Genomic DNA, 26,451 nt, shown 5'->3' on the forward strand with positions numbered 1-26,451 from the left:
GTTGTCTAAATTAACAATCATAAATATGGTGAAATGGTACATCTGTATAATATTCTTTGTCAAAGTGACCCATAATAGGGTTAAAATTAAAATCGATTGATAGTCTTCCTTTGTAGGATTATCCCATGAAACTTAAATATTTGATTGTCAAAAATTAGATCATAGTTTTGGATGTTTATAGACACTTTCTTCATACAACATCCAATTAACTTCTTGAAAACACTTAATTAATTTTTTTTATGATTTTTAAAATAATTAAAATATGACTTTTTATATAAAATATTGAGTCTCACAAATCTGTATTCTTGCTCAATAAATGCCAGAAATATTAATATATAAAATTAATTTTATAGAAATTCACGACGACTGTTTTTGAGATAATTTTTTACATAAAGTATTTAAAAAAGATAGGTTATAATTTTTATTCAAAAAAGGCAACTCAAATCCGATTATTCAATATAAAGCCGGTTGAAGTAAGAACATTTATTTATATTTATATGTTTTTTCCTTTTTTATATACAGCTAAAAGTATCCTAAAAGTAATAATAATATAACAGAAAGTATTATTTGTGTTCTGACAAGAGGATAATAGGTTCTTGTGTGTACCACCAACAAACATTAGATAGATTTTTATAAAAGTTCTTCTTATGATTCTTGTTTGTTGCATTTGGGAATTTCAATTTTATTATTTCCTATATTATAACTAAGCTAAGCATCGAAGCTAGAAATTTCATTCTTATGAAAACTTGTCGCACATATCACATGATTTTACTGATTTTCATCGTTCCATAAGAATAACGAAAAAACGGATATTTTTCAGTTTGAAGCTTGGAGCTTTTTCACTTGAAAGCTTTAGGATATAACACGCACAAAATCCATAAACCCTAACTTTCTGCGGCGTAGTAAATAAGCTCCGAACTCGATAGAGGAGGTTGAAAAATTTGGGCAAAAAACTACCTTAACCGCCTGGAAGCAACGGTAAGTCAAAGAATCTATTTCTTATAAACCGAGAAAAATAATGGCAAATAAAACTTTTTAGCGGTTTCGGAGGGGTTGGGATTGAAGAGTACCGGGAAAAGTGAATCGTAACCATAAATGATAAATTCAAGTGCAATTTTTGTCTTACATCATGTACTTTTATGGAAAAAAAGGGGCAGACACTTTAAACTGGCAGAATGACGGTAATTTGTAATCACTACTGTGAAACAAAGTAAGTTTTCACAACACCCGCACAAACGTTACGCAATACTGGCAGACAAATTTCCTTTCCCCTCCGCCACTTGAAGCGACGAAAGACAAAATGGGCAATCTGTCAAATATGTGTCCTACATGAGAAATACATACTCCTTACAATTTAGGAGCTTACTACGTGGCAGAAAGGGTTCATGGATTTGTTTACGTGCTTTATCATAGAATATAACAACTCAACAGTTTTCCAAATAAACTGAATTTGTAAATCATATCGGGCTTTGGCGGCTAGCTACTTGTATCCAGAATCACATAAAGTAAATTTATAAACACACATTCATGCTAACGACACAGACAAGAAAATAATTTTTAATAAAAAGGTATATTAAAAGTTATTTACCTCATTATACTTTGAAAAATGCACATGCAAGACATTTTTAATGAGTAAACCAAGACAATTTCATATTTTATCAAATATTATTGATTCATTACTGTTGTTTGAGACTTTACTGGTTCAATAACGATTTATATTTAGTGAATTATGAACCATGTTATCAAGATATTCTGCATTATCATAATAATCGTATATCAAGGGCACTAATTTTGACAAAAACGCCAGTAAAATATTACAAGAAAAACAAGTGAAAACAAACAATTGACTGAGTAAATTGTTGAAATACCATGCATAGACGAGATTACTCTATCACATTACACATACATACATGTCACATATATATAACTGATATTCCCATATCATACTTACTATACAATTTACGCCTGATTTGCGCCCTCACGGGTAAACAGCGATGTTTACAAAAAAATGTTTCGAACAAAAGTTAGTTATTTTTTTATAAGAAATATTTTTTACATTTAAGTTTTTGTTCTATCTCTAACAATTTAAAAAATAGGTCCTACAGAGCCAAGACTCAATTGACCTATGTTGCTCATTTAGTAACTCGACCTCACTTTTTACGTCCTGAGTACGCTGTAAAAATTTCGGCTTGATATATTTTTTCGTTTTTTAGTTATCGTGTTAACAGGCAGACGGACAGACAACCGAAAATAGACTAATTAGGTGATTTTATAAACACCTATACCAAAATTTTGTTTATAGCATCAATATTTTTAAGCGTTACAAACTTGGGACTAAACTTAGTATACCTTGCATATTACATATGCATGGTATGACAACTAAAATTACAAGACGCGATATGAAGCTTTTTTTTGAAAATTTCAAAGATGGATGACTTTTTTCCTTATTACCATGACATTTAATTTAATTTTGTTGTGCTAGAGAGCAACAGGATTTCGCAAAATTTTTAGATTAAAACAGTTTACAAAAAATCACAGATGTTGAAACTGATCATAAACTTAAACATGACTAGAAAGTTAAATAAGTTATTAGAATATTTGTTTTCCATGACTTGAGAAGATCTTTGTAGGACATTTATTGAAATTAAGTACTGAATTATTTTAGATACCACATACAGGCTGTTAAATATTGATTTAATTTAATCAAACAACATTAAGATTTGTTTATCAATGTTAATAAGATAGTTAGAGTAGGTATACAAGTTTACATAGTTGGGTAAATAATACAGATAGTATTTATTGTGCAAAATAACCATTAGGTTACCTGGTGTGAAAACTGAAACAAATTATATTGGCAGGTTGTAAAGAGACCCGAAAAAGAAAGATACCATACATTTTTTTAATTTGAAATTGATTTGCTGCTTTATGGTTTATGTTTTTAACCCCAGAATTAAAAAATGGGGTTTTATAAGTTTGACTGCTTTGTGTGTCTGTCTGTGTGTTTGTCGGTCTGTGGCATCGTAGCGCCTAAACGGATGATCCAATTTTAATTTTTTTGGTTTTATTTGAAAGGTGATTTAACGGAGAGTGTTCGTATATATGTTTCAAGCTTAGAGTTCCATTCTCGAAAAACTAAAGAATTGGCGATGACCTTCAAAATCGATTCAGTTTGGTAAAGACATAACGTGTAATTTTAACTTGAAAATAATTACAATGGAAGTGAATGGTCAAAAAAACCTGGCTCAATTCATTATGAAAAGTGAAATTCTTAAAATAATTAAGTAATTCAAAACAATAATTCAAAAGAACAAACTCAACTCAAATATTTCAATTTAAATTAAAATATTTCCAAAAATTTGTCCCAAAAAATGATAGCTCTCTAAGTATCCTTTTCATCTCATCTGATGTCGTTGACCATCACCTTGATAATTATTTAAGAAGGAGTGTTATAAGTTTAAAGTGTTTATCTGTGCGTCGATTCTATGTGTTTCTCAGTGGCATCGTAGCTCAATATTCCAAACAGCTCAATAGATTTCTACATAAGAGATATCACTATATTTGTAACAAAATCGAAGTGTTCTTAGATAGGTGTTTGAAAACACAAAACAAAATAGTGGCTTTTGGAGCGAAATAGTAACACGCTAATAAAAAAGTAAACAAAACCTATTGAGTATAGTATAAAAAAAAAAAAAATTTAAATTTAATGAGAAATAATAAATTGGCTATAAAATTTTAGTATAAATAGACGATTTTTTAAGTGCTGAGACACTAGTTTACATATAGCGACTTTAACAGTCGGGGTCCGATACAATCTACAACGACTCAAATATTCTCAATAATGACCCTTGCTTATTTTTTTAATTATTTAATTTTTAGAAGAGATATTCATAAAAACATAGGAAATAATATGAGATAAGTGTAATTTCATTCACACAAAAATTTCTTACATCTTTTATTAGTTTCTTTTATGGTGCGATAATTACATTGATTTTGAGAGGTATATTTTCATACCACACTTGCGGTAGAAATCACAAAAATATGCTTTCATTCTTGAAGAAATTAATAGTAATGATTAAAGCAGAATTTTGAATATTTAATAATAGTGTATTAAGCGACTAAGAATCTTATTCGTTGTGTGCGTAGTCATGGTAGGGATAATAAAATCGATGCCAGCGCTTTAAGTGAAAAATTTTGGAGATAAAGTGGGCTGTTATGACTAATTTGCAATTCTTTACATGTTAATGATATAGAAACTGTCAAATTAAAATGATTGAAAAACACTAATTAATTAAACTTAATGCATTAAAAATTGTGAAAATAAGAAATCAAATTGTACAAATATTATTTTTCAAATGTTAATTATCGTAATTATTTATTTAAATTTGTGAAACAAGAATATTAAATTTTAAATGTAAGTTTTCAATGCAATCCACACAATTATATATGCATCCATTAATTCTATAATTAAAGTAGTGTATCGTTGTCATGGAAACGAAATTCACGCTCGGAGCGAATATGTATAAATCTCTATATATTATAAATGCGAAAGTAAGCATATTTGTTTGTTTCTTTGTTTGTTTCTTTTTTACGTTTTCACGCTAAAACTAGCGAATGGTTTTTAATGAAACTGTACAGCAATATAGCTCATACTTCAGAATAACACATAAGATATGATTTATAAAGATATATTAATAAAAAAAACATTTTTAATTAATTTAATTTGACATTACCATAAAATACAGATTTTTGTAAAAGTAGTCATTTGACTTTGCCATAAATTACAGATTTCTATTTAAATTGTCAATATAAAATAATTCATGGCCATCTTTTCTGATATACTCAATAAATAATTACGACTATTATACATTTAAAAAAATACAAAAACCATTCATATATTTACCTGTGTAAAACAATCCTTGCCATTATATCGAGTGTTATAGAAAGGGGATAAGCGAGAGCAATCTTTATAAATCTTTTCTTTTAAGCCCAGCGAAGCGGGTGGGTATCACTCTAGTTGTATTCATAAAGTTATAAAATATTCAATTTAGAATGAATGCTTTAGTTATTTCATATTAAAATTGTAACTGTTAAATAGATGATACTACATGTTGTACAAGTAAGTACGAGTACTACATGTAATTAATTCTGTACAAACAAAACTTGCATATATAATATTTTCAATTTTATGCACGAGCGGAATTCCACTAAGTTTCAACGTTATTACTTATTAAAAACCATTTCATAGTTTCTATAGATAAAAATTCATAATCTAAGGCACGAATGAATGTGCGAACGATGGAAAATAAACAGCTTATTGAAGTAAAGCGTCGAGAAAACTTAACCATTTTAGAGTTTACATTAGAAAAAAAAGCACTACATAGAAATGGATCTATTCTAGGATATGGTACGTACAAAAATCCATGAACCCTTACTTACGTAAACAAGCTTCTGAGTTGATGCGGATTTTCGAGATAGAAGGAAAGAAGGGAATAAAATGAGTAAAAATTAAGAAAAATTTCTGCTCCTTACCAAATAAGCTCCCTAATGATCGCACAGATGCTACATACAAGCAGTCCTTTCCTTCCTACCTCCTTCCAAACGCCCGAAAAAGGGTTAAATGGTTTGATTGATATTAGTTGCTCGTATTGCGTAGCATTTGTGCGGTCGTTAGGGGACGTTTTTGGAAAGGAGCAGAAAATTTTTTCAATTTTTACTCATTTTATTTCTTTTTTCACCCTTATCTTATAAAAGGATACTCTGTATTATGTCTTATTAGAGAAAATGCTACACATTGACTCCGGAGCTTATTTACTACGCGGCAGAAAGTTAGAGTTTATGAATTTTTACGTTTATTCATTAATAAAAAAGACCGTAAACTGATACTTCTTTATGTTTTTATTAAGGAGATTGATTTAGATAAATTCGTTAATATAGAAAACTGAGGTTTTGATCGTGCTTCCAGTAACAAATTTATGAAAATGCATGCTTTCGACTTTCTTATTTCCAGGATGTTTGTTTACCAGTCGTATATCATTAAAGAATGATAATACAAATCGTACAATCAATTAGCGTGAAGTTTGTAAATATCGAAAGGGTTGAAAAAGAGCTAGTAGTTTTATTTTTTAACGATTTATCGACCTTTTCAATATATCCAATTTTTTTTAATTGTTCCTACGTAATGTGTTGTTCGTATCTTACTCTTAATATAGACAGCAGAAAATGTTAACTAACATCTTCGAGATATGAAAACTGAAAAGTCAACTTCCACACTGGAGCTACATTTAAAACCTCATTTTCTTTATTAACAAACTTAAGTTTCTCAAATAAAAGACAAAAACAGTGATTTCGTTACCTTATCAGTTCGTGGGCTTTAATGAATAAACAGTGGCGGGTATGTTTACTATTGCATAATGTATTGTGGTTTCCCGCAGGTTCATTATGAATTATGGTTTTCGATTTTCCAATAAAAAGACCTATAAATTAATAGCAGACAAATATATAATATTTTAATTCGCTGCCTTTTTTTGGAACTTTACTAAAAAATAGATATATTATACCCAGTTATATTTGGTACAATCCAAAATAATTATTACTTAAAATGAGTTACAGAAGTTCTGTAAAAGAAAATTTTGAGTAATGCATAAGTTGTATTGCATTGAGTAATGCATAATGCATATATGTATTTAAGAGTATTTCTTATATACTATGGTTCTTTACATGCATTTATACAGAATAATTCAAAAGAACAGCTATATTCGTATATGATACAAATTGAATTTAAGTGTCAAGATAAGATTGGATTTTATCATATTCTTTAAAGAGAGAGAAAAAAATCCTTACAGCAGAAAAATTTATGAATATGTCTAAATATCTGTGTTTGTATTGTTATTTGTGGTGTTTGTTTTATTTGTTTCCGCTTATGTGATAAATAGGATTTTAATATCAGTCTCACACAATTGTTTTTCGTTTTTCATATTTATAGTCAAGTCGTAAAGTTCAAATTGGTGAAATACAGAAATATTAGTCTCGTTGTATTCGGAATGATGTCTAGAAAAATGTGCCAGAAGCGTTTTTGACCACATTAAAAATTGCAAAAGTTATAAACAATTAAAGATAAAAAACATTTATTTCGATTTTCGAAAATAATAATAAATATTAATTATTAATATTTAAAAAACTAAAAAAAAATCTTAAAGGGGAGGAAATTTCCAATAAAAATCCTATTCCCGAAAGTTTATCTTCACCATTTATAATTAAAATTAACACTGACGATTATCTGAAACTAAAGAATTTTTTTGCGTTATTTAATATTAATTTAGAAATTTGAAAAATTATTGTGTATTTTAAACACATTATTATTATCGATAAAAATTTATCTTAAAGTCGATTTTTGAACAAGTTAGACAGTTGTAAATGAACAAAATTTTCTCGAATTTTCGTCTTAATTGTAAACTAAAAAAATGTTTAAATAATTAGCGTAACATGTTTTGGCTTCGTGGAGTCCTTTTTATGTATATACACTTAACAAGATCACGCCAAAAGAGTATAAAAAATTTTATTGCTTTGTTGCTAATAATTTTTTGATATTAGCCAAAAATGGATGATTTTACATTTTGTGTAAAACTTAAAAAATTTTATATTTTTTTCATCTTTAATTGTTTGTTAATTTTCCTATTTTTTATGTGCTGAAAAACTAATATGGCACATTTTTCTAGAAATCATTCCGAATCCAACGATCTATCGCAGATTCTTTTACGTCCATTAATTATGTCTATATTTCAGCAATTTGAACTTGTTAACTAGACTATAAATATATTTCTGATATCCATTCTTCGGATAAAAGGCATTTAAGTTGGCTATAATGGAATTTCCAAAATGATTAAAAGGGAAAACTTAATATTTGTGGGAAAAAATATATGAATTATTGCTTAGTTTAAATTTTAAAATAATAAGCGGAAATAGAATCTTTAATTACGAATTAATTGCCTTTTATTTAATAGTAAGTATAAAAAAAGTTTGACAACTCCGCCAGTATAAGATATAACCTTGTCGGAATCACTTAATAATGAATGGAAATATTTAAAATTGTAACTATTTCATTCTTTATTGTATAGTTTAATAAAATTAATCCAATCTTTTATAAATTATTAGATTTAAAACATCAATTTGAAAGGCGTGATACCATAATTATTTATCAGACGGATAAACGTCTCTTATTTTTTTGTATGAAATAGAGTGCTAGCCCGAATAACTAGGAACTTGGAAGTGTAAAAATAATCGAGTATAGCATTCATTTGAGCTTATAGAATTCATACTTAAATAGTTGAATGGTTTAGTATAAATCAAATAGTACCGCAAACAATTAGTCAGGTCTATTTAAATTTTATTTAATTTTGGTTTTTTTTAACCATTAATTTTTAGACAAACTGTAGATTTATACATGTATGTATAATAATGTTATATTATATGTAAGAGTAAAAAGTAAGTAAAAGTTATCGAAGCATAAATGTGAGTATAATAACAGTACCTATAACTTTTAAATAGCATACTGTAACATTCAACTATGTTATTTATTAATGAAGTTTGCTGCTTGAAATTTAAACTCTAATAATTTTCAAAAATATTGTCACATTAAGAGAGTATTATTTTATATATAGAAAGAAAACTACATTTGCTACATATAAGTATATGGCATACATACTTTTGAAAAGTCATGGAATTAGTTTTACGTATAGAAAAAGATTACGATACCTAGAGTACCATGTACTTTGAATTATTCTGTAGTTTCTTTGCAGATATTGATATTAACTGAACACGTTTTGTATCGAAATAAGAACCTTTTATTAGAATGCAGGCAAGCTTAAGACTGGTTGTTTATATGATTTTATTTTCAAATAAACAAAAAATTAAATATTTTTGAGGAAAACGTAAAAATTTTGGTAATTTTGACGGTCTATTTATAAGCTGACTATTGCATATTCTTTTATTAATCATACCCAACGTAATATAAATCTTTGGTAAGTTGTTATGCCATATTTCAGATTTCAACATTTTTAATATTTTTTAGATAATATTCTGTATTTTCAATCAAATTAATCAACATTTAATGTATCAATTTTAGGTTTGCATGTACAGTGTGTCGCATTTAAGATACCCTCATATTTTTGTTATTTATAGGAATATCGATTTGAAATTTGTAGTAGGCTGAGTTTAAAGTTCGTATAGAATATTGCAAGTTTATTTCTATACAGAACAATTTTACCTCATATTATACACATTTTACTATACGAACATGCGAATGCTATAATTTTTAGTTTTTAAAATGTACATTTCTTTTACAATTTATACGGAAAAAGATTCTTTATTGTTTAAATCTTAGTTAAATCTTTGTAAATTTAAGTTACTCAGTATTAGAGACATTAGTTATTCAGTATTAGGGGGATATAGTCGAAAGTCATAATTTTTCGCTTTTACATACAAAAATAAATACATAACCGAATAGTTAACTGTAAAAACAGAAAATAGAGAAAATATGATGACGCCGTCTTTATATTTTTTTAAATCTAATATCAAAGACCCTATATTCACGGAAGAGAAACTAAAATATACGTTCGGCAAGATTCTTTTTAACCCCCAAATAAAAAAAAAGGGTGTTATAAGTTTGACCGCTATGAGTGTGTGCCTGTGGCATTGTGGTCTAAACGGAAGAACCGATTTTTTTGGTTTCATTTGAAAGGTAATTTAACGGAGAGTGTCTTTCTTTTCGAAAAAACTAAAAAATTGGCGATGATCTTCAAAATCGATTCAATTTGGAAAAGGCATGACTTATAATTATAAAAAATAAATAATTACTATGGAAATGAATGGTCAAATAAACCTGGCTAAGTTCATTTTGAAAAGTGAAATAGTAAATAATTAGGTAATTCAAAACAATAATTCAAAAGAACAAAGTCATCTAAAATATTTAAAATTCCACAAATATGTCCCAAAAAATGATAGCTCTCTAAGTATCCTTTTCATCTCATCTGATGTCCTTGGTCATAACTTTGATAATGATTTAAGAAGGAGTGTTATAAGTTAAAAGTGTTTATCTGTGCGTCTGTGTGTTTCTCAGTGGCATGGTAGCCCCTAAACGCACGGTTTACAAGGAATAAATCGAATAATTTTAAAGGGATTTATACTAATCAATTTAAAATTGTGACACAAAGAAATATTTTCGCTTTTTTCTATGAAAGGAAGAGCAATTCTTTCGTGCATCCTGGATTCGAAAAGTTAGATAATTCAAACTAGACGCAAAAATACATAGACTGATTAAAGAATTTTGTTGACATGAAACGTGATTTCTGTTAAACTATGTGGTTATACTAAACATTATAACTAACTAGCCATAACAATTTTAGTCATCGCATACCAAAATTTCCACAGTAATTTAAATAATCGAGATACAACAGAAAAGTTTATAGCTAATAATAAATAAACAATGAACTGATTGCTTCATTCTAAATTAATTAATTAAACTATTTTCACAAAATGATTGGTTTATACACACTATCCAAATAAATATGCATATTGTAGACTACAGAGTGTTTCTAAGACATTGAGAGTGATTTTGTTCTATATAATAAACAATTTTATTTTATCAACGAGTACCTATAAAATTCTGACAATATGTAATTATGGGATAAAGTGATGTAACGTTATGGTGAATAATTTTTTTATTGAGATAAGAAATATTTTTTGTTGGTTATTCCACAACGCGTATCATGGAAATACGAAGTTAATTATAAATATTCGGTCTTTACTTTCTGTTATTACAGATTAAAATGAAATTGTCTTCTCTACTAATATATTGCATTTGGTATAAAATAAGTGATATTAATTGTGAAATGGGCTTAATCCAATAAGAATTCGGGTACGATTTCTGCTTAGACTAGATCATAGTCGGTTACTTTCGATTAAATTAGATTATGCAAGGAAGATAAGTGAATGATTAAAAGATCCCAAAAACCTAGGTTAAATTAGATTTATAAAAACACTAGCGGCCCCGACGGACGTTGTCCCGTAAAAACGTAACTCCAATTCATGAATACCTATACTACGTTTAGCCTGTCCGCTAAACCCATCCCGCTAAACCCCAATTTAACTCCTATTTATTGGAGTGGCCTGACCTTCGACCTTTGGCCTGACCTTTGATAGTAGAGCTCGCTGCGCTCGCATATGGCTCTAATAAATGCCTATTGACAATACCTGAATACTATTAAAAATACATAGTACACATAGTATACATAATGTGATATGATTTATATGCGCTCCCACCATTTAATGAAATTTCATTTTTTTGGTACGGAGCCCTCAAAAACAGTTGTACTGGACCAAATTGTGAATCTAAACCATTCTCGAATCCCCTTGAACTCACACAAAAAATTTCATCAAAATCGGTCCAGCCGTCTAGGAGGAGTTCAATTACATACACACGCACACAAGAAATATATATATTAAGATTTACCATTTCCAACTGCATAATTTTTGTCTGAATCAGATTTTTATAGCTCGTGTATTGTAACAGATTTTGGAATCTATCGATTAATATTAACACCCTGTATAAAATGTATATAATAAATACACAAATACATTGTATGCATTAACTTAATAGTTTAATAATACTAATATCGTATATTGTTATTTAACAGGCATAGGGATAGCAATGGCATCCCCACAGCATGACGATGGAGGACTTGGGAACAATGTTAGTTCATATCCGTATTTCGAATTTAATGTACCACGGAATGTGACCACAGCAGTTGGACAGACCGCCTTCTTACATTGTCGTGTTGAACAACTTGGTGATAAAGCGGTGAGTACAAATTTTAATTCAAAACTATTCTATTATCAAATTTTCATTCCCTAAAACTTACACAAATATTTTGTGTTTTGTTTGATAAATAATTGAATATTGGTTATAATATGTTGTACTTATTTTATTAAAAACATTTCACATAATATTACTGATACACAATTTTAAAACGATATTGTTAAACTTTTAATGCAAAAGTGGAAATTTATTTTATTGTTCTGCAGTTCATATGTTACCATTGTTTATACTTACTCGTATATTATCGTTTTAGTTCTTGATAATGTAGAAGACGATTGCTAAAACCTTATCGATTTTCGAAAAGTTCATTTAAGTACTTACGACGAAATAACTTATGTACTTATACCGATGTCATTGTTGCCGGGTATCTACTACTCGACCATTTTTCAAAACTTAATAACTTTAAAACAAAATACAAGCGTTAATTGCCGCTCATAATAGATACGTTCGTTGATTTTTTTTTGAGTGAAATAGCTATTCTATTTAATGTTACTGCGGCTACGGTGAATTTTGGACGTCTCACGTCTATAAACAGGTCACAATGGCCACGTAAATTATTAAACTTTAGTTTTTTCAAGTGATGATATTGTCCATTTTATAGTAAATAAATGTTTAATTAAAATATTTTCCTTTGCGTCACTCATACATGACTATTTCTTAAAACTAGAAGCGCCCATCAATTTAAAATGTCATGGATGATTCGGAGCAAATAGTAATGTATAAGCAACTGAAGAAAAAAAGTATGAGCAACTCAAAATTTTCTAACTTTTAGTTCAACTCTCTGAACGGCTCTGAAAAAATGCTTTTTGTTAAAATTTTAATTAAAGACTAAAAAACGTATGTTTATTTGAAAAAAAAATTTATTGCCTGGATAGGCTTAGACCTAACGAAAACAAAAATCGTAGTTACTAAACAATTTCCTCAATGAGAATATCATAATTAATTGATGATAATATTTTATCCAAAAAAAAGTGTCTGTATCGGACGTCCCATCTGCCCAACGCACAACAAAGAGCATAACTCCAAAATGAATTGTTATCGAAGCTGAGCTAACAGGACAAATTTCAGCTCAATTGGTTGAGGCTACTTGCTTTAAAATTCAGTTGGACCTGTAAAAACATTACATACGTTCTGAGTTAAATAAAAGATTATAAAATTTAATTTAACCATAACAGTCCTGACTTAATATTTTCGTGATGTAAGTAGGTATAACATGAACTGCGATTAATTTCACTGGTACTGCGATTAATGTCGCTCAGCATAAACCTCACTGAGTACAGTTTAATTCGAATTTCATACACGATAAATCGACCATTTATAAAAATTTTTAAATTTTATTGTTTTATTTTATAATTTTTAAGGTAAGGAAAATAACAAAAAAGGTTCTTAAAAAATGAACAACATTTGTATATTTTTATTTAACAAAAGAAATATTCTCGAAACAGATTTACGTGATAATAGAATTAAAAAAAATAAAATAAAATAACACCAGCAAAATAAGAAATATAATTAAAATTTATAGAAGTAAACTAAAGCTGTTAATTATTCAAATCTTCTTCTACGTAATATCATAATGTTCAAAATCTCTTATGATGAGGCTTACACAAAAAAAAAAAGAAAAATGTAGAAAGAACAAACACACCCCAAAAGTGAAGAATGATTACTCGCAGTTTTTTCCTTCTTTTCTTCTTCAGTATCTTAATTTTAAGTATGTACCTAAAAAAATAAGAAGAATCTAAGCTTAAGATGTACTTTCTTGGCTTTAATATGTGTGTGAATGTGTTTGTTTTAACATCTGTATATGTCATAACATAAGGATAATATTTCTCACCAGAAAATTTTTTCAAAAAAGCTTAACATTTCGCTATTCCTTGTTTCTCACAAGTGAAATTTACAAAATTTAAAAAACCCCCGACAAAAGCGATTTATTCCTTGTAAACCGATTTTTGGAAACTTAGCTATAAAATGTTCTTAATCAAGTCGGCTCGACTTTTTAGGGGCTACGAGTCTGTTGAGAAAACTACCGATGCAGAGATAAACTTCAAAAACTTCTTCTTAAATCAATATCAAAGTGATGGTCAAAGACATCAGATGAGATAAAAAGAATACTTAGAACAGAGAGCTATCATTTTTTGGGACAAACTTTTGGAAATATTTTAATTGAAATATTTGAGCTGACTTTCTTCTTTTAAATTATTGTTTTGAATTATATAATTATTTTACCATTTCACTTTTCAAAATGAATTGAGCCAGGTTTATTTGACCATTCATTTTCAGAGTAAATATTTATATGTTGAAATTATATGTCATGACTTTTACAAACTGAATCGATTTTCCCAAATGTTCCGAAAAGGCATGTTGAACCTCTTCATAAACAAATACCGGTTTAAATGTCGACTCAAACTTTTAATTCGTTTTCTTCTCAATTTTTGTTTTTTTTTTTTTTTTTTTGGGGATGAATTATAAATTTTTTAAATTCTACTCAAAAATAGTTTTAAAGGTAATTAATGAATAGTTTTAAATTATAAGTTTTGTGGTCAAAATTTTCAGTATCGGTATCGAGGGGAGCCTCGAAAAGAAAATGTATTTTTCGGCTTTTTAAATGCCGAGTTTTTGAATATTTTATCTATAAATATATAGGAGACTTTCTATAGATATAGATAGTCACTCATCACGATATCTCTGGAACTATAAGACCTAGAGACTTGAAATTTGGCAGGAATATTCCTTTTGCCAAGTAGAGGTCAGCTAAGAACGGATTTTACGAAATTCCACCCACAAGGGGGGTTGCGGGGGTGATCATGAATAAAAAATTCATATTTTTCAATTATGGCTTTTAATAGTTCAAAACTTGGTCAGAATGTTTTAAATTACATTTAGAAATTTTTTTAACCTTCGGAGGGTAGAAAGGTGTAGCGAGAAAGTGGGAAGGAAATATCGAATATTTACAAATATACCTAAGTGGGGTATCAAATAAAAGAGCATGACGTGTACATTACAAAACTGTTATCCAACGCAAGGAAATGTGGAGGGAGGGGTGCAAGTGGGGATGTTGCCCAGCAAAGCGGGTAGTTCCCAGCTAGTATTCTATGAGTTCCCAACAGATTTCATTCTTATATTTTTATATAGATGTTGTATGGCGTTCACATCTTTTTTTTTCATTAAAATTATTATTTCCATATTTCGTGAATATTTTTCATTTGTAGGTGGTGTATTTAACACAACTTTTATTGTTATTATTTATATTTCTTTCGTTTTTTTCTTCTTGTTGCAGTTCTAAAAATTAGACTATATTTTTAAGTTCATGATGAGGAAAGTAATTTTGTTTTATCAATTTTTTTTTATAGAAATATTTTATTTCTCTATATTTTGTAATAACTTCGGAATGTACTCATTGCATACATTCTTAGAAAATATTCGAAAGTCTATTTTATAAATATGTGGTTCTGTGTACTTGTTTTTAGCCATTTAAATAATGTTTCAACAGATGGAATATAATAACAGAAATTTATATAATTAGGACCTTCTTATACTACGGGCTAGTCAGTCTAAACGAGTTAGAAAATTCCTAGCATTTTACTTACTAGTTTCGCTCGGTTTAACCATCGTAATCGCTCATCAGTTGGTATTTCACATTTATTTCTGCAGTTTATTTTAACATTTAGATAGACTACTTGGGCAAGTTGTATGACGTCCCTTATTTTGCCGCAGTTTTTACGTTATATCATAAGGGGGCGTCCATAAATTACGTGAGATGTTTTTTTAAATTTTCTGTCCCTCCCTCTCCCCTTGGTGAGATGTCGTGAGGTTTTAGTCAACCTCCTCCCCCGTCCCCCAATCTCACGTGAGATTTTTCAGAATGTGGGTTTATTACGTAAACGCGTTAGATTGTTTATTGTAAAAAGAAGTTCGGCTGATAGTGGCGCGAAAACAAAGGACAGGCTACACTGTACCGTGAATTCAGACTAAATTGAGCTATTTAGTATAAAATAAATATGGTGGTTCGACATTCAGTAGATATATAACGTCGAAGTATGAATGAAATAATTTTTTTCCGAACGAATTAGTGAATAATCGTAATCATATTATGTTAACGCTTAAGATTAAATTTTAAACATGTACATACAATTTGGATTAAATTCAACAAAATAGTATAATATTTTTTTGTTTCAATCAGAAAAAAAATTGCGTGATATTTGTCGAGACCCCCCCTCTCCCCAACGTGAGATTAGATGATATTTGACTCGACCCCCTCCCCCCCCTTAATCATCTCACGTAATTTATGGACGCCCCCTAAGTTAGAGTTGGACTATTTTATTTTTGATATTTATGAAAAATTTTCAAATTCAAAATTCGAAAATCGATAAATGTATATGAAGATAGAAATAGTTTTAACCACATATTCCATTTGTGGTTCCAAAATGCTCATATTGCGGGTTTTGATGGGTTAAGTGAAAAACGAAAATCCTTTGATAAAATATAAAAGCATTTTTTGCTTTCTTATTTCTAGTAGGTATTAGTAGATGACCTAGTAATTTCAAAAAAAAACTTTTCGAATGTAATCTACAAATTTTTTCTGGCAGTCTTGAATAAATGATTAAATATATATATTTTTTAGATAAATAGTTCTATTCTGAAGTTTCTGAAAGTTATCTGTTTGTAAAATAAAATCAGTTCCTATACAGGAAAGCAATTTGTGTAAAATAAAATCGTCTGGCGTGGTTACGGAACCTAAAATAAAAGTACTGAAAAATATCTAATAAATTGTTATCAAATATAAACATATAATTTCAAATATTATCTTTACGCATCTATACCCTACGGCATGGAATTCTATCAGTTGTTGTCTTAACGCTAAATATGAGTACGCATTTTGGAAGAAATATCCATAGTCTTTTTAAAAACTTGTTGAAGGTTTCTTTACAATATCTGTACCCAAAGATGAACAATATTTTAGTCAAAATAATACAATTCAATATACTAGACCATAACAATTATTCTAACAAGAAATAAATAAATAAAAGATAACTGGGCTAAATTATAGTTCGGAAGTCCCTAAAGTTAGGAATAGGTCCCTAAATTCTTACTGAATGTGGTTCGTACCAAATATATTCATTCTGAAAGAAAATGTTTTAAAAGAAATCAGTGCCAGGTAGACAAAAAACTTTGGATGGATAGAGAATTTGAGTTGCTTTTTTACAATTACTAGTTTTTTCCCAAAAAAAAAAAAAAGTTACAAACATTTTTTGCAACAAATGTTTTTTAAACATAAAATTCAAAACTAGTAGAGCTATTACAAGAAGCTGAGCTGCCGCGATCAAACTACAAAAATGAGGGACGAAAAATGAATTCTGCAAGAATATTCTTAACGTAAGGTTTTATAAATGGATTAGATGAGACGATGAAATGAACATTGAGAAAATAACGAACTTCCATTTTCAGCGAGTATAGACTCACTTCAACTTAACTGAACCTAATGTTGACTGAATTTCCAAACTATATATGCATTTATTGATCATTTCGTGACACATAAAGTTGAAAATTAACAATTTTTTGTTCACATCAAATTGAATGGAATACGGCATTCGACACCCGGCTTTTATATACAGGGTATTCAAAAATCACTGAACCAAAAATAAATTGTGAATTAGTAAGAAAATGGTATGACAAAAATTCCTGTGGTTTTGTTCGACAACATTAACGATTAGGACTTCGTGAAAAATCGTTTATAATTTGGAGAATTTGTCGAAATATTAGGAGTACATAGATTTTATAATAGAAGAAGTTTACTATAATTTGTTATCATACCAATTTTCGGTTAAATATTAACAAAGAATTTTTTGTTCATAGTAGTAAAATAAATAATTCAAACTTTGAATTATGGAACCTTAAACGTAAATTTTTCTGTAAGTGCTTATCTTATGGAAAAAGACCTTGAAGACTATGGCCTGAAGGTAAATATTTCATTTTCTACAACTTTGCTTATTTTAATTGGTTATTGTTTTCCTGATATTAGAAGAAAAATTTCGTAAAATTAAATCAATAATTAACGACGCTGCACAAGGTAGAAAAATATCTTGGATTTAAGCCAGAAATTCATGTTTTGTATTTGGTACGGTGATTTAGAGACACCATGTATACTTCGTTTTATGAAACGAAAAATTAGAAGACTTTTAGTTGTTGTGAAGTACAATAAAAACCATTAAAATTGTAATAATATGGTTGTTTCCCATTCAATATAATTAGATGAGTAATAAAATGTTAAAACGAAACAAAAAAAAGTAAAAGAATGAAAAAAAAGCGTTTCACAATAAGTGGAAAAAGGTGTCTGGTGGTTGAAGTTCTCCATTCGTTTTACATTTTATAATGAAATTTGTTTAGAACCTTTAACAAGAATTTGTAATTAATTAAAAACTTTTTTTATGCTCTCTCTTACTCTGAACTGAACTTTTGTTTTAAAATTTTATTTCAATGATACTCATTTACTTATAACTTTCTACTACTCACTTCAATCACTTAACAATAAAATGTTTCTTACATACAGTCTTCAATATTACGCGTTTTAATACCATCATTTTTTTTTCATCATGTTATATAAATCCCAAAAAAGTCATATAGCTATGGAATATACTTTAATGTATTAAATTTTTAAGATAAAAGTTATTAAATATTAAGGTAAATGGGTTTGCAATCAGGAAAATCTTATGAAATCCTCACAAACATGAGAAAATAGTTATTAAAAATGACATTTTTAACACACGTAGCATAGGAAAAACATGTGACAAGTGAAATTTACAAAATTTAAGAAACACCTTACAAATGCGATTTATTCCTTGTAAACCGATTTCTGGAAACTGATCTATAAAATGTTCTCAATCAAGTCGGTTCGACCGTTTTACAACTATCATTTTTTGGGACAAATTTTTGGAAATATTTTTTTTTTTTTGAGGTGACTTTATTCTTTTGAATAATTGTTTTGAATTACCTAATTATTTTACCATTTCACTTTTCAAAATGAATTGGGCCAGGTTTATTTGACCATTCATTGCTATAGTAATTATTTATATGTTGAAACTGAATCGATTTTGAAGATCTTCGCCAATTTCTTTATTTTTTGCGAGTACGAAACCTAAGCTCGCACTTTAATCAAAGCTAAGAACACTCTACGTTAAAATTACCTTTCAAATAAAACCAAAAAAATTAAAATCTTTGCATACGATGCCACAGACAGACAGGCATACTTATAACACTCCTTTTTTTTGGTTTGGAGGATAAAAAAACTAATTATTAACAGAATAAAACCAGTCATGTGCAAATAATACATTTACCATTTTTGAATGGTTAAGGAGGTACCTACATTTTAAAACTTTTTTTTTCTTTTTTTTACAACTCTTTTTTATTACTGATCTCTCGGTGCGTGAAACATTTAATAGTAAACGGTGAAAAATAAATATCATCAAATAATCAGATATCTATATTCTGTTTTTAATCTTATTTTCTCCAAAGATAATTAAAACAATATTGATTGTTATTTTTTTGTGTTTTTCAACATTGGGTTCATCAAAACGATTATATAATTTAAGTGTAATAAAATGTATTCCATTTAACATGCCTCAACGAATTACAACTGATAATGAATTATTTGTTTTCAATAATAAATTACATTGAACTTTTCGAAGCCATAAAAACTTATAAAAAGTCACGCTGAAGAAAATTCAGTAAATTAAAAATATACATCTAAATGTGAAATGTGAAATAGATGGCAAATTTGAACACTCAAGAAAAACTCAAAAATTGAATTACACATGTAATTATAAACATTTAGTGTTCTGCCATTAATTACTTCAACATGAGTAACTTTCCAATACAAGTGAAATTTATTACTTTTTCCTTAGAGCCTTCTCCAGACTGAACCGATCTTGAAGGTTATAGCCTGCCTTTTAGTTGTTCTGGATAAGGAACCCAAAAGTCGCACTTGAAATTTAGCTGAGAACACTTCCCAGAAAATTACCTTTCAAACGAAATAAAAAAAATCAAAATTAAACCAATTTACCAATTAAACCAAACGATTCATCCGTTAAGGTGCTACGATGCCACAGACAGCCAGACAGACATACTCACATAGCGATAAAACTTATAACACCGCTTTTTTGGTTGGGGGCTAAAAACATACCGTTTTCCATCTGCTTCGCTGGACAACTATGTTTTATTTTGTTAATTTAAAAGAATATTTTATTTTTGATAATATGTACAGTTTAATTATGAGCTCTCCTTGATCCCGAACGCGATAAATTTTTTATCTCGAATTTTATTTATTATCCCACAAACTTTGGTTCAATATTAACATATGCGTCAAGTTACGTGCCAAAACTACATCAGAAATTTCTCATCGCACGAAAACATAAAATTTCCTAACGCTTTCACTTACTTAACGTGCTTTACGTTACTGGCACTAACATTGAGTACTTCCATAGAAATGTCAAAACAATTAAGAGATCTTTTAGTCTATTTTTTAAAAAAAAAAATGCCCATACACCCGCAAACACTTCGTTTCTGGAATAGAGGACGAAAGAAGATGACTTTTTTTATACTATCCATGATATCACTTAATATTTTAGATATCATTTAGGAATTTTAGTACATACATTCTACGCAATTTCACAAAAATATTTTAGTGAAATATAAAAAAAACAAAAAACCTACAGAAATTTTTCGAGTACGGAATCCTGACCTCGCACTTGAAACGAAGAACACTATCTATTAAATTATATTTTTGCTTAGAGCCTTCTCCTAACTACGACGATTTTGAGGATCAATGCCTATTTTTTAGTTGTTTGGAGTACGAAAATCTAAACTTTTTCTCGAAACATAGCTAAGAACACTCCCCATTAAATTAACTTACAAACGAAACAAAAAAGTTCAAATGGATTCATCCGTTTAGACGCTACGATGCCACAGACAGACGTACATGACTGCTGTGTAACTTATAACACCCCTTTTTTGTTTCGTTGGTTAAAAATAGTATTCAAAGAGAAGGAGGAAATTTTGAATTCATGAAAGAGAGCTTACTATTATTTTTGTATATTTACCAGCCATCACGAGACCAAATAATTTTTATTCAATAAATGGACTATTGTTATTATGTTTTATTAAAATTACGCCTCAATAATAATACTTTCTCATTCTGAATTGAATTTTCATGTAATAGTAGTTTCATTATGGAAATAATGTCTGATAATAATAAACAGATGTAAGTACATCATTTTTCAAAATATAGTTAGTTGGTGAATGCTACAGAGCTAGCAAGCTCCGGTGGTAGTCAATTTGTTAAATTGTTTTACAGTTGAATTCACAAATGGATATTTAAGTTATATGGTTGGTTATACTATAGAATAGACTACTATACCTCCATCCTCAAACAAATATGTACCTCAATGGGCCCTATAAATATATCGGATAAAAATAGTTAAACTGTAATACCTCTCTGAGTGAGTTGGTATTCTTTTTTTCTATATCATTGATGCATATGGATATATAGATGTTCCTTTGTGTTTTACCAGCTACATTTTATAGATTTAAGTATTTCTGCAGATCTATTGAGCAAAAAATACCTAACTGCGTTATATAAAATCTGAAAGGGAAAAAACAAATCCAGTAGTTTACATAGCGACTTTAACAATCTTCTCATTATTGAGAAGATTTGAGTAGGTCTAGATTTTAATAGACTTGTTTCTTTCTGTTCAGATTTTATATAACACAGTCGGGTTTTTCACTTGTTTATTATTTATTTTATTTTAGACTTTTTTTAGTGTCCCAGCACTAAAAATCCATCTTATCTTATTCCTTCATTTCTTTCTTTATCTTCTTCTTTATTCTTTTTTAAAATTCTATGATTCAGCCCTCATTTTCAATCTTATTATGCCTAGGTTTAACAAAAAATATACTCACCGTTTAAAAATGTACCATCGAAATATACTTTCGATTAATTTTTGAAGATGTCAATCGGCGAAGAGTATCCTTTAATTAGACACTACCGAAGCTGTCTGGAATTATTAATAATTATATGTCCGGATTTAATAATAATATGATAATGTTTATAATTGTCTTATGTAGTTAGATAAAAATTTTCTTTAGTATTATTTAAAAAATGTAATGCTTTAATTGTTGATATTTTCCTTTTGCATCTGCACATTTCTAATTTCTTACCTTTAAAAGTATAATTAAGTGTTTTATATAACGCTTAATTAAAAATCTGAACATGACAAAATACCGATATCTTCATAAAGGTTCGTTTCCATAATGCCACAAGTTACAACTTAACTTGTTGAAAGTGAAGTAGTGACTTTTTTTAAAAGTTGGTTTTATACTTCCGTAATCTTCAGTGATTTAAATGCAATACTAACATCTGTGTGTATATGAACGTGAAACAGTTGTACCTATTACAATAGAAAGATGAATACCATAGACAGTGACATGTACAAATTGTAAAATAAAACCAAACAAATAGAATGTACAAGACAGACATAATAATAAATTGAAGATGAATATCCTGGTGAAAAAAAAACGGGTTCAAGGTTCCATACACTTTTCTGTATGTATATTTGAATGAAACTTAACGTGTATTAGAATGTTTATGTAAACTGATCTCTTACTCAATTTGTTTATAGTATTGATGGCCAGTACAGAAGAAAATGTGGCTATTTATATGTTAATAAAGAAAAACAGATTGTCATATCAATTATTTGGTATTGTCTGGTCACAACACATCATATCATGTCAAACTACTTACAAGTTTAATAATAAAGGGGCGTTTCAAAGAAGAAAGTAAAAGTAAATCACCAAAGGTATCCTTAACTGATTTTTATATCAATATGTTGACATCATTTGTAGAGGAAGTATGTCTAAATAGAAGTCTGTTCCTGCTACTATTTTTTCATTTTTTATAGTGAATAGTTAGATAGACTCAAACTTAAATAAAGGCATAAGAATAGTGGGGTTTTGTTCATTTTTTAAATAAATTCGGTAATCATTGTACACAAATGTTTTTAGAATTACCGGGAAAATTGACTATCATTTGATATACATATATCATGTAAGGATAACCAAGAAATATTTTGTCGAAAATTTTGGGGCTTACAGTTTCTATATTCGTTATGCCACCCTCCAATATTCCTCGACCACTGAAAATATAACAGTAGCAAAGTTGTTAAAACTAGTAAAGATATTTTTATCTTTAAAGCATTCATATGTTGCTATTGTGTTTAATCATCTTACATCGCACCATATTAAATCACCTTAAACAACTATTACAAATCATTAAGGTTGATAATTGATTAAACACCAGCCATCCATCTATGAATATACAGTATTCACGCACACGTAAAGGTTATATGTTAATACTTAGCGCTATGATCATTGTACCATTACATGCTTGTAACCAAACCAAATAGATTCAACTAATTTCGTAGAAGACTCGTAAGTCTGGACAAGCCTGATGGTCTTCTGATTAAGTTAAAATAATGTTATTGACAAAATGCTACGTAAAAATAAGGAGCAGTATCATTATAACTGTCCAAGGGGAGGCAAAATGGAATACAATATTTGATTCTTGGAAACAATTTTTCAGCCCTTTCATCAGTTTCAATTATTTTAATCTTTATTTTTATGTGTCATGTATTCAATGACTTTCTTTAAATATAAACGGCAAGCAAAAAATCGTCAAAATACCAAAATCGTAAAACTCGATTTCCATAAATTTCGACAACCAAAGAAGCTAAAACTTCATTTTTTGTCTAGTGCCAAACTTATCTACTCCAAATGACAGATAAAAAAATCATGATAATCTCGCACCTTTATGGGCTCACGATCCAATGTTAGAAAAATTGGATTCAAGATAAGTAAAAAGAATATTTCAATTGAGGACTGAAAATTGAAATAGTTCTGATTCAAAAATTTATTTTACAACTATTAAAACACTACAACTTAAAATCCGTACTTTTTTGCAATTTCGGTAGCTTTTTAAGATAAATTAAAAAATACTTATTTTAAAAATAAATTCACTAATTATATCTGAGAAACTTTGTAGCTCTTTCTTCGAATGAGAAAACGTATCAATTAACTTTGAAATAATTATCTGCAACACTTTTTCAAAATTTTTATATTCTCATCTCCAATTATTGCTAGTTGATAACAATTTCAACCATTGATACTACTCTTTTACAGATAAATATTATACAATTATCATTAAAATGTTTACCATATCAATCTCATAGTATATTATGATGTACGGAAGCCTGAATGGATCACTGTCAATTTATAAGAAAGTGGCGCTATACTAGCTCATTTTTTAAATGTGTACTACCCACGAGTATAAAACCAACTTTTAAAAAAGACACTAGTTCACTTTCAACAAGTGAAATTGTGACATGTGGCATTATGGAAACGAACCTTTTTGAAGATGGCGGTATTTTGTCATGTGCAGTTTTCAACTTAAACATCATAATAAACACTTAATAATACATTTAAAGGTTAGTGTCGGTAGTGTCTAATTAAAGATTAGTTATCACAGACTGACATCTTCAAAAAGGTTCATTTCCATAATGCCACAAGTCACAAGTGTACTTGTTGAAAGTGAACTAGTGACTTTTTTAAAAGTTGGTTTTATACTTGCGTGTATACCCACAAGTATAAAACCAATTTTAAAAAAAGTCATAGTACACATTAAAAAAATAAGCTAGTGTAGCGCCACTTTCTCATAAATTGACAGTGATCCATTCAGGCTTCCGTAATGATGTCTTCATTCACGTACTTCCATCAGGGATAATAATATTTTAGTAGGTCTATAAATATACCACCGCCATTGTAATAATATTTGAAATAGATAATCATAAAGCTAGTAAGTGGTTTTTCCCGCATAACACCATCAACCACTTAATAATTTGTATGTTTATTTTGATGTAGTTTGAAAATTATATTTAAAACAAATATATGAGATTTAATGTTTGGACTACACAACGCATACATACATATATTTATTTATTTTACATTGATAATAATAAATTTTGAAATAAAATTATTAGTGAAGCGACATAATAGGGAATATTCATGAATTTTTTATATATTTTCAATTCATTTTACACCGTTATAACATAGTTAAAAATATAAATACTGTTTAAAAATGCGTTGATTCAGTGTAAAAAAATATTAAAAATATATTATAATTCTGAGATATTTAAACGCAGTCTTTTGGAGCTCTCTGTTTATGACGTATTAATATGTGACCTGTCAATTGGTGTCAGTTCGATGCATAATCTACACTTTAAAAAAATGAATTTACAACACAGGATTTTCACTCGTTATTATTAAGTTGTCTAGTAAAAAGTCGTAGAATAATATAACTCAATGTAATACCATACAAAATATAAGTAATGAATACCATACAGCATGTCAACAAGCCATACAGAATTTGACAAGCCAATACTATTACGTATGTCCGTTTTATGATTTGAATTTCCGTTTTATAAATTTTTTAAATTCTCTCGCTGAATTTGTACTTTTATTAATTAATTTTTAGTAATGAAAAAGATATTAATAACTAAAATAATGGTTTGGTTGAAATGTCCAGCCAATAAAGTTACGGGAAAAAAATATTTGAATCAAATTTAAATTTCATTAATTTTGGATTGTTGACCAAACATAAAAAAAAAGAGAAAGGAAGAAAAAAAAGGATTTTCTAACATTTACTACAGTTACGTGACAAATATATTACAGTGTGTCCAAAAAATTTGTGTGATATATGTATTTTTGAACACATTTTTATGAGATTGATCTCTATTTATGAATCTTTAAATGTCACGAAATCTTACAAAGAAATTTATAGAAGCTAGTTTGTCTTGAAAACACGTACTGCTCGAATCCCATTTGATTTTTTTTATATACGAGGAGGGGGGTCCTTTAGTGTGCTGACAAAAATTTGGTTTACTACCTTTGGAAATTTAAAAACGCGCTTGATGTCTGTTTAAAAATACAATTGGAATTCATAGAAATAACATTTCTAGCTTATAATAGTTTTGCTATGCCGTCTCACTATATTATTACCTTACATAAATCAGTAGTGCAACATCTATAAGGGTATATTTATTAACGTACCAAATGACAAAAAAATAATTTTACCCACGCTAAATTCGTTAAATTCAATTATTGAATTCAATCACCAAATTATTGTCTCTCTTAAAGTATGGTGGAAGCGCTATTAAATTCTGATTAATGACAAATCCTCTAATTTACTTGCGTTTCCACCAATTTGCAATATGATTAAGGTGAAAATATTTTCTAGTACTGTTAAAATAAGTAGATTTAATTCAACTTGCGTTGTTACAAACAATTTGTAAGCGATAATAGAAATTTCTTGCCGTAAAAATAAAATACTCAGGAAACATACATCGTTCATTTATACCAGTATTTTTCAATTTGTTGGCTGCAACTATGTTCCACGGAAATTTCCATATAATTCATCGCCTACTGTAATTGGCCAAAATTATCCTCAAAAGTTGTCTTGTAGTGCGAAACCGCGAGTACTG

At 28.6% G+C, this 26,451-nt stretch overlaps 1 protein-coding gene across 3 annotated transcripts in view; it reads left to right on the forward strand.

Annotated features, from left to right (window-relative positions):
- The window catches only part of LOC123297962 (zwei Ig domain protein zig-8-like), a 546,183-nt gene that overhangs the window by 365,016 nt on the left and 154,716 nt on the right, over positions 1–26,451 (forward strand). For 2 of the 3 annotated variants that reach the window (XM_044879804.1, XM_044879802.1), the window contains exon 2: positions 11,691–11,854. In XM_044879804.1, the coding sequence (XP_044735739.1) occupies positions 11,691–11,854 (164 nt within the window). Of the gene's footprint in view, positions 1–6,702; positions 6,709–11,690; positions 11,855–26,451 lie in introns of those variants that run through there. The other variant, XM_044879805.1, reaches the window with a different exon arrangement.

This window comes from Chrysoperla carnea, chromosome 4 (genome assembly GCF_905475395.1).
Source record: "Chrysoperla carnea chromosome 4, inChrCarn1.1, whole genome shotgun sequence".
NCBI lineage: Eukaryota > Metazoa > Arthropoda > Insecta > Neuroptera > Chrysopidae > Chrysoperla > Chrysoperla carnea.